Genomic DNA, 10,736 nt, shown 5'->3' on the forward strand with positions numbered 1-10,736 from the left:
AGCTTTCTACAAATTTATTTCATGTGTCACTGATAGTAGCCACAGAATCACTTAAAACCATTGTTTCCTGCAAGGAGCAAGATCTAAACTCTGAGCTTTCTGTGCTGGATCAGAGAAAGTATTTGGGGGATGAATATGCCCTTTCCCACCACCATATAAGTTGAACAGTTTGTCAGTTGGAATGTCTTAATATGGTTAGGCTTCTAAAGTAGCTCACTGATAAGTCTTGCACCTTAAAGACCTGTTTTCTGCTGTCACAAAATCATGCCAAAACCTCACTTTACAAAGCACATTTAGTCCTTGCAATTGTAAAGAACTGGAAAGATCTACTTGAATGAAGCTCAGATATAAAAGAAAGTGTGAATAAATAAAAAAAATATTTTAAAGCCAGTGTCAGAATTTTGGGGCAGGAAGTGATTTATGGCTTTTAGTGGTTCAGATTTGCAATTTATAGAACAAAAGAAATCATTACAACTGTCAGAACTGTCAGAAAAGTGCATAGTGAGAATAAGAGTGCTGAACCTCAAGCAAAGATTTTCACTGCTGGACCTGCCCACTTCAAACAAGTGTTCCTCAGCCAAAATGGAAGAGAGTAGGCTAAAACTAGGAGGGGGGAAGACTATTGAAATTCATAAAAATCAAGTTTTTTTGGAAAATTGCACCTGGATGAGGTAATTTAACAAATTTATCAACAAATTTAGCAGGAATTAGTCACCATCAGCTATGTTAACATACAAGTAAGTTGTACTGGTGTGCCACCTGTGAAGCACAAAGCCAGAGATCTGCTTGCAGTATTTAAGTCAGAAATATTTCTGGGACTTTCACAGGCTGCTGCCTTCTCAGCAGGATGTGATTGATGAGAATGAGACAGATAGCAATTGTCATTATATTGCAAAAATTCCTTATCTGTAACTTTATGAGCAAAACTGGAATTTGATGAGTTTAAGGTCATGACACAAAAGCATTTCTTTCCCATCATCCTGGCTTTTAAAAACATACTTTCCAACATCAGACAATTTGATTTGTGTGTTCTATTATTGATTTAGTTAGCTCATTCCGGTGGCCAGAAATTTTAGCGAAACATGTTTCCCCACAATCTTGATTTCTGTGTGTCATGGTAACCAGTGGCAGTAAATTACAACAATGTTTAAACACTTTCAGAACAAGACTGTAGCTGGACAAGGGCCAGTTTAACGGGAGAGGAAGTTTTGCAAGGACAATTTAGCATCAGATGACACAAAAGATGTCCTTGAAACAAAGGAAAACAATCAAAGCAGGTGCAACAGCAGCTATTGTAACACAGATCTCTGAGCACTCTACATGTAAAGAAGAGCAGAATAAAGAGGGTACGAGAAGGCCAAAGCCATTGCTGAGCTAAAAATTCCTTTAAGTAAGCTGGATGTATTTTTTGCCTCAGAAAGTGAAGATTCAGTCCTACAGTAATGCACTGTATTTCTCACACAGACTGAGTTTAGAGATGCCATGCTGAGGTTCCTGGCTAAGCACGGATTCCCTTCTGGACAGCAACCCCTGTTTCATTCCTGCTCAGGGAAGATGGTCTCATTCCATCACACATGCCTTGTGTTCCTCAGTCATATTTCAGGAAGGACGACACTGCTTGAACCTCGAACAACGCCAATACTTTCACACCTGCCTAGAAATACTGTAATATTGCCATGAATCACAGCTATTTTTGTACAAAGTGAAATTTCAGAGTCAGTGAAACCGGGATTAAGGGTGTCTCTATGCTCTCCATCAACATTGCTCCAAAACTGATCTGGGGAGCAGACCTTGACCATCTGGTCATTGGTGGTGGTAGCTACAATGTTCTGGCACTCCGACTGATGCAGCAAAAGGCTCTCTGGGAGGACAGCAAGGTCTGTGGTCAAATGGAGACACACAGAGGAGTAGCCAGGCTCTGGTTCTTGTAGTAAAATGGGAACTGTGGTGGGAGAAGCCACATCACAGTGTCAGCTGGCTGCTGAAGGACACAGCTCAGCAGATCAGTGCCAGGGATGCCATAGCTCAAGATGAATCCTGCACTCTGTTGCAAACTTAAAAAGATAGAAATGAAAACTTTTCTGCAAAGTGATGCAACCATAATCCATTATCAAAAAGCACTGTGATGGCAAGTACTAGAGATGAGGCACCTGCTTGTTATCTGAATCTGAGAGGCACCTGAGAATGCCAGGTACAAGCAGAGAGTTACTCATAAACCTTTTTTTAATTACGGGGATAATAATTTGATCTGGAATTAATGTTTGGCAGCAAGCTGTGTGGCTTGGGAAGCACTTTGGAATTCACACCTTCAAGTATTTGACTGAAGTAGAGGAGCCTGCTCTTTTGGCATGCAGCATGTATTTGGTGTGTAAAGAAATACGGAGCATCTTGACCTTGAGGCAATTAATCTCTTCTGAGCACATGGGTTTTGAATAGACATAACAAGAGTTTTTAAATTACAGATGTGCTCAATCTTTCCATCAGTAATAGATGGAAGAAAATGTGGGAAGGATCTCTGGGGGAGAGAAAAGCACTTTTACTTTCTAGAAAAAGCACCTCCCATGTTTGAGAAGAGGTGGATCCTTTGAATCTCAGCTCTCCTCTGTTTGTTGATAACTGATGTTAAAGACTGGACATGAACAAGGAGAAAACTCCTGATAGTGTTTTGTCCTTCATTCATACATACAGATATAGCAAAAGGCATCCCCAGTATCAGCCATACTCTTGAGTTTATAGAAGGATTTGGAGTTACATTTTCACCTTTGACAGAGAACTTTTGTATGTACTGCATTTACCAAAGGGAAATTGAAAAAATAAATCCCTCACATAAAGCCTTTTTTCTTGTTTTTTCCTGTTCAAAAGCCAGTATCATTTAGAATTATATAAATATAAATATATAAATCATTCAAAAATAAACAAAGAAATGTGTGTCCTGTCATTAACCTAGCATAGAAGAACTCGAGGAGTTTATCACCCTCTCAGATGTCCACATAATTAGGTGGGCTGATATTAGTGGCATGAAATAAGGGGCAGAAAACGATTCAGAGTTCTGTCCTGATCAACCAAGTGGAAGTTGGTAAAGAAGTGCTTGCGTGTATGTTTTAACTTTTACTTAAGGTCTATATCAAACAATTAAGAGAGAAATATCCTCACTGGGTTTTGGGATATTTTTTCATCTCCCCTTTAAAAAGCTTTGGTTATTTATTAGTTGTTTTGGGTATTCTTATGAAGTGCTATAAGTTCAAAGTACAATTCAAATTCTAGCTGCTCTTTCAGCAGCTTACATTTCAGACCAGTTTCATACTTCTTGAAAAAATGTGGTACTTCTCTTTTGCATTTATATTGTAAAGATTTTTTTATTTTCTTTTTAATGAATTATAATGAAAATAATGTTATTTGATTTATCAACACTGAATTCAGACTTACTCTAAGAAGGGACTGTGTTTTATTCACACACATGAAAGCCTTGCCGTAATTTCAGATGTAAGCTGAAAAGAAAACAAATGCAAAGATTAAAAACAGGGTATTGCAGATAAATATTAATTGAAATCAATACACACAGATTAATTTACACCAAATCAAGATCCAGACCATACTCTGAAGAGCCATAAATAGGAAAATAAATAGACACCAACCTTTTTTCCCTCAAAACTACCTTTCTGAGAGTAATCACAGTACCTAAATGCTCTTAATTTAAGCATTCACTGGAGGATGTTACAGGTAAGTGCTCATAATAAACAGTAGGTGTTTCCCTGAGGGCCATGATAGTTTGCATAATGTGCTAGCTATTTCTTTTCCAGTGTTATGATGGCAGAAAACTGTTACAGTAAGGCTAACTCTAATGTGAAGTTTCATAAATGTCTTTTGCTAACAAGAGATATTGATTAAGCTCTGAATTTCACAGGTTAAAATAGTACAACACTGCCAGTGCAGTCACTGCTCCTCCATATGATCCAATTTCTTTTTTATAATTAACTTTTTTATGTTCTATTCTATTTATAGATGGAGAAGTGGAGAGCCCCACAGCTGGAGCAGATGTGGCTGTTATTGGAGGTGAGTAGCAGACCGTACTAAGCAGCACCATAAGAATTAAAACAGCAGGTTTGTTGATTTCTTCCATTTTGCAAAACCCCTGCTTTGCTGACAAGACAACAGGAGTGGCACAATTAGAGTTAATTAGGCCAGTGGGAAATCTGCTCCCAGAGGGACTATTGGCAAGATAACAAGATGAGATAATGAGCATAAACCGTATACGGAGCAGTACCACCCTCATCCATTCCCCGTTTTAGGATAAAATACCAAACAGTCCAAGAGAAAAGTCAGTCTCTGATTTCCTGCAGTATTCACTGGGTCACTCTTGTCCTTTAGTACAGAGCTGGTAGCACCTTTGATTGAGGGATGTTAGCTTATACCAGCTGACCCTTTATTGTTTCAGAATTCACCACACTGTATTTCCTGGTGTTCCATTAAAGCTCTCTCATGCATTTAAACTAAATACAGTTGTCAGAATAAATGAGCAAAGCTATGTTCATGGAGTGAACCTGTCTTTTTATTTTTATTGTGTTTGTTCATTTCCATGCTAACACTCTAATTTCAGTCATTCACAAGGGGCTATACCAATCATTAGTGCAAATTGGTGAGGTTCTGCTATATTTCCCTCCGGTCCCATCTCCTGTAACTTTAATTTCAGCTTTCTATGAACAAGAAGCAGGTAAATTGATTTGTACTTAGTCCCCTAGGCTTATTAATATTGTGCTACAGCTAAAGCCTATTAGAGCCTCTTGTGTCAAGGGATACCAGTGAGGTCCTAAAAATTGATGAAGCCCACACTGCAACCATGATATTACTTTAAACTTGAAGTTCTTTGTATAAGCAATTTCATTTCTGCTAGCAGTAGCTTCACATTCCAGAACCAAGCACCATGAAATCTGGAGGATAATGTTAAGGCATATCTTTAAAGACAGAGTTATAATCTTTATTTACACTGCTAATATTCTGTCTATTCCTATGTTTTTATGCCAGTAGCATCTCCTCAATTTACTGATGCTGATAAATCTAAAGCTTTGGAGATATCCACTTTTCCATTTAGCTTGAATATAAGATGCAGAAAAGAGGTACTTTCCACCTTCCCCTCATTGTCTCTGCAGAATAGTAAGCATTTCCAGGGAGCAATTCTTCTGACAAAATATAAAATTCACTTCTAGAAGAAATGTCCACACACACGCCCTCTTCACTGACAGCAGAGGAAGCCCTAGGAATGTTCTGTTCTAGTCCTTTTCATTGCTTATTCCTTTAATGTTTGACTTATTCCTGGATTCTCATGAATATAGAATCAGCTCAGTATCATGTACTCCTACAGAATCACAACAAAAATGTTTATAAGCACATCTTGGATCCATGCAAAAAAATCGCATTTAAAAAATTATAAAAGACACACAAGTTGAATAAACTTCAAAGTACTTATTTTTTTTCTGGGTTTTAAAATCAATAATTTGATCTGGGAGGAAAGTTTGTAGGTTTTTTTAAGAATGGAATTGTCATGGACTTGTCATTCTTTGAACTTGTCAGGACTTATCTCTTTTATGGACTTCTACCTTTCATAATGGAAAAGGATCTTGAATTTACTTTCTTTCACTAGGAGTCCACCACCATTTAGTCCTACACACATTGGGGTCACCCAGTTTGAAATTTTTGTCCAGTGAACACAGCTGGAAATTACCCTTAGTCCAGGAGACAAGAAAGATCTTCCCAGAATCCCTTCCTTCTGCCAGGTATCACTTCCACATTCATTACAATCAAAATTTCTTAATTAGAGCACAGAATGAAATGGCAGCTTGCAAATGCAGAGCAGTTCCAGAGTCAGGCAGCTAGTGCTACTTGTTGAATGTCTCCTGTGAAATACTCAGTGCCCTGAACATTTCCTGAAATTGAGAGCAGTTGAGAAGGGGTTGTCTGCAGCACACCCTGGGTGTATGCTACCAGAAGGATGAAAGAAACCTATTGGTTTTCCCTTATGTTCTTTTATTTCTCCTCATTTTGTAATGAACTTTTAGCTCCAATATGTTCAGCCAAATCAAGCCATTGATTTGAAAGAAAGTTAGTGAGAATTCTTCCTGTATTCCTGCAGTATCTATAGCCCATCTTGCTACTTGCAGCATGTTGACTCTGGCCACTGCACCATGCAAACCTCTTATGACACATGAGCTTTTCCCTGCCAGGCCACTCAAGTCATGATCTCTGGCTGGGAGACACTTCTCGTACTTTATCACTGGTGATACATTTAAGTGGTCTCTTTCCCCTAGGTGTGATTGCTGCCGTGGTGTTCGTGCTCATTTGCCTGCTGGTGGTGATGGTCCGGTACATGTACAGGCACAAGGGCACCTACCACACCAACGAGGCCAAAGGAACTGAGTTTGCCGAAAGCGCGGATGCCGCTTTGAAAAATGACCCTGCTCTCCAGGAAGCAGTGGATGAGAGCAAAAAGGAATATTTCATCTGAGAGGCAAGGAGTTCCATGGAGACTTCCCCAATGGAATCAATCAGAAATATAATATCAACAGAAGTACTAAAAGATGGATAATATAAGAATACAGGCGAGCATCCGAATTGAAAAGTATCTCTTTACGATTTTTTGTCACTGGGTTGTTTCTTTTCCTCTAGCAGTGAAGAACTAAATGCCAGATACTTGCCTGTTGATTTTATTAGCAACACAGCTGGTCACAGTTGAAATCAATATCAGATAAGAAGAAACAAAATCTCAGTATGAGTGATACACCAAAACCAGATAAAGATAGCAAATGTCAAGCCTTGACATTTGGTGAAAATAGCAGATGCCAAATGAAAACATCCTCTTAGAGATAATGATGCACCCTATTCTGATATGATGAACTACCTGAAATTAAATTTCAAATGGTAACAGAACAAACATTAAACTAGATAAAGGTGATCTAGCTCAAAAAAATAAATCTATAGCCCAGATATCCCCTTCATCCCTTAAATGTGCATTTTTATTGGCACAAGGGAGATTATTTTGTTTGGGATTTACACTGGGTTTTTTTTAAATTTTTGAATTTTATACATATATAAAAATCAAAGACACTTCAAAGAAATAAAACTTGGAAAACATTAAAAAGGTAAGAGTGAAGGATTTATTACTGACTTTCTCTACATGGCAGCTTGAGAACTACAAAATGTTGGAATTTACATATAGTATATAATAGTCAGTACACTTACAAATATGATTCTGATTAGTCTGTAGATTTTGTGCATACATGCATAAATAGATATTAAAAGATAAAGCATCCTGGTTCAAGCAGGCCCTTTGAAGCAATGGAGCTCAGCTACATTTTTTCATGTAAGATATTCTTTGCCTGAATATTTATTTATTTATTTTGCATTAGAAAATTCTCTGAGTGCCCACCAGCAGGATTGTGGAATTCAGTTCTGCTGCAGATACGAGTACGTCTTTCACAAATGCAACCCTATGACTGTCACTATAAAGAAACTAGTTCACCTGCATCCCACTGGCTTTATTCCTCACTCTGTATGGCTTCTGTGTATCCTTTGCAGTGTGCTAGACCAGAGAATTACACTGACATCGATGCTGTATTACAAATAAATAAATAAATAAATAGATTATTCATGGTAGGTCTCCTAAAACGGTCTTATTCCTCACCTAAGAATCAACGGTGATGAGTTTATTTACTCCAGTAAGTTGGCTTCCTAATTGAAGCCCACAATTACCTCCAGAAATAGGATAATTGTTCTCTGCACCTGCTTGTCCACAGCTGTCATGGTGCCCTGGACCGCTGAAAATAGAGGTGGAGAAATTCAAGATAACAAATAAGATACTGATGAGCTCTGCTCAAGTTGATATATTTTTTCCTGTGCTTTGATCTATATATGTGTGTACATATATATAAAGTCATCTACAACTGTGCTTTCAAGACACTGCTGCTGATCACTTGTGCTCACTTCTTGGCACCAAAGCCTGGAAAGCTCCTGGACTCTGGTGTTCATTACTGACATTGGTCTCAAAAATGCTGTGAGAGATCTGAGCAAGACAAGACTGAGGACCCAACTGAAGAAACACAATATTTTTGTCTTTCAATCACAATCTCAGTCTTTTGTCAGTACTTGAAGTAAATGGACTCTGAATTATTTTTGGAATCCAAATACCTTTAATTTTGAATCTTAAATCCACATGTGTTAGCATTTTAACCAAAGAATGTGAAACTCGTGCCAAATTTATTAAATGCTGAAGTTACTTTCTGTAGCATACCATTGCAGAATCACATTGCATTCTGTGGCTAGTACAGTATAAAATGCACAAAACACAGTACTGACAGAGCTCAAATATTTTGATATTATGCACCTGTCTTTTTCTTCTTTGAGCCATTAATATTTTAATCATTTTACTACTTTTGAAATAGGAACTATTTTATTTCTCCAGGACAAGTGTTAGAAAAAAATCACCGATCTTAACTGTAAGACTGAGTTTATAAAACTGAAGACCCCTGACCCTCCAGTTCAATAAAGGTGTAAATATTTCCTCTGAGAAAAGGATAACTGGGGTGACTTGAGCTCTGTTGCCTCTCCCACACAAAGTATGGGAACACCAAGGAACCTTCCTCCAGCCTTAGCAGGATCTAAAGAGGACTACCAGCCTTTCATACTTTCAGAACATGTAACATTATTAGAACTGTTAAAGTAAATAGACTTTAGAGAAAATTGTGATGGACATAGCGAATAAATTCCTGCCTCTGTCCCCAGTCATGAAATTCTGGCTTTTGCAAGTTGAGCCTGCAGATCTTAATTAGATATCTGTGTCTTACCTGTTACACACAGGAACATGACTTAGTGTTTCTTTTGGTGTGAGTTTTTTAATTATGAGGTAGACTTAGACAAAGTGCCACACCGGAATTGTAGAGGCCAGATTTTCTGGTGGTATAGCATGAGTTCAGCTCAGCCAGCTCTTACCAGTTCAGTCAACTTCAGACTATGTGTCATTGTTTCCCTTAAATCTCAACTGAATACCACTTCTATATCTCTTCTTAATAGCTTAATTAAAAATCTTTATCCCATTTTCCCTATTTATCTAGGCTGACAAACAGTCCAAGCATTCAGGAACAGCTTCCCTATTGGTAATGAGCCACTTTGAATAGTTGGGCAGCAGCACTTTTGCCATGAGCTCTGGTCTCAGTGAATTTATTTCTTTACTGTGTCCTTCTGGGCTTCAGGGTCTTGTGTATTTAAAAATTACTCAAGCACACTCAAAAGAGAGAAGAAATGGTTTGTGGAGGTTTTTTGCTTCTTTGTTTTCTTCAGGAAAATCTTTGCTTTGTAATGAAGCTCATGATGCCTGATGACTGTCAGATTCTAATGGCTTCATCCTGTTTTTCACTCATACAATAACTCTACTGTCTTGAGTCATTCAAATTAGGTGTAAAAAGAGTGAATTACAAACTTCCTATAACTTTTACAACTAATTAGCAAAACATCCTTCTGCAAGCAGCATGCTGTGCTAAAACAAACCTTGTGTACAACGCTGAGACATCTCAGCTGGCAGCCGTAGCTTTTCATCACTGATGTTAAATGATTTTTAAAATTTCCTTCCTGAATAAAATAATTAATGAAACTGATTCTTCTTCTCCCACATACTTTAATGTGGGGTCCCTCTGATGCTGTGGCCTGCTGTCTTGCAGCTCTTTGACGCCCCATCCTCTCAGCTGTGGCTGCTGTTCTTGCAGCTTGCAGTCCCCCAGCTCCCACTTGGATCTCCACTGCCTTCTCTATGGCAAAGGATTAGCCATTTACTTATATAGTTATTTATCTATTTTTATGGATGAAGGTGTTCTGCCTCTCTCTGCTAGCCAATAATAATTTTCAAAAAGGTTTTAGGTTTGGATTGCCAATACTATGTCAAATTTGAGCAAATCTGGACAATCTGACCTGAGACAGATTTACAGAGTGATCACATATGCCATGTTTTTACAGACAACAGGTCTAAAAATAGCACTGCAAGTTCTGTAGTTGTTAAATTTAATCTCCAGTTGTTAAATTATAAATCTCCAGTGATCATCTCCAGTGTTTCTACCTAAACATTATGATGATCCCTCAAGCCAATTGATTTTGTCCTCATGCCTTAATGCCCTGTGAAAACTTGTTGAATCCCACTTTGCATGGGAAGTCTGAGGTCCACATTTACAAGTTTAAGTAATTTTTCAATGATGTATGGGAAAGCAGTGCACCAAAATGCCCAATATTTGCTGAAGCTGTCAGACAGAAAATAAATATGATCCTGTGGGAACATAAGATATTTTTTTAAGATGCACGGAAATGAAAAGAATTAAACATGTTTTTTCTGGTGACATTAGTGAGCTTTAAGAGTGGGTTCATGAAGCTTTCAAATTCTTTGACTGATAAAAATAATCCCTTGCAAAGGGAAATTAGTCTCCTTTTAAACCATTTCTTTTTGTCAGTCTTTGAAAAAAGTTTTCAGAGATTCAATATTCTGACATTCTGTCTTAACATCTAGAACTCAATTCCTTCTAATATTATGAGCATAACTGATAGTCCTCCCTTGCACAAAAGTGGCTGCTTGCCCATCTCAGCCTCTGAAGCATCATTACAGCTCAGCAGAGTAATTCTGTCTGAAAGAAGTCAGTCCCAACTGTGTATCTGGCCAGCCAGACCATGGACCTGGTGTACATTTTCTTTTCTGGGGTTTGGTGTCT

The 10,736-nt window shown here is 38.0% G+C and overlaps 1 protein-coding gene across 1 annotated transcript in view; it reads left to right on the forward strand.

The window, feature by feature from the left end:
* The window catches only part of GYPC (glycophorin C (Gerbich blood group)), a 31,999-nt gene extending 21,717 nt beyond the window's left edge, over positions 1-10,282 (forward strand). The window contains exons 2-3 of the mRNA XM_058839981.1: positions 4,003-4,053; positions 6,303-10,282. Of these exons, the coding sequence (XP_058695964.1) occupies positions 4,003-4,053; positions 6,303-6,499 (248 nt within the window). The 3' untranslated portion in view covers positions 6,500-10,282. The remainder of the gene's footprint in view (positions 1-4,002; positions 4,054-6,302) is intronic.
* Positions 10,283-10,736: the final 454 nt, after the last annotated feature.

Source organism: Poecile atricapillus, chromosome 5 (genome assembly GCF_030490865.1).
Source record: "Poecile atricapillus isolate bPoeAtr1 chromosome 5, bPoeAtr1.hap1, whole genome shotgun sequence".
Taxonomy (NCBI): domain Eukaryota; kingdom Metazoa; phylum Chordata; class Aves; order Passeriformes; family Paridae; genus Poecile; species Poecile atricapillus.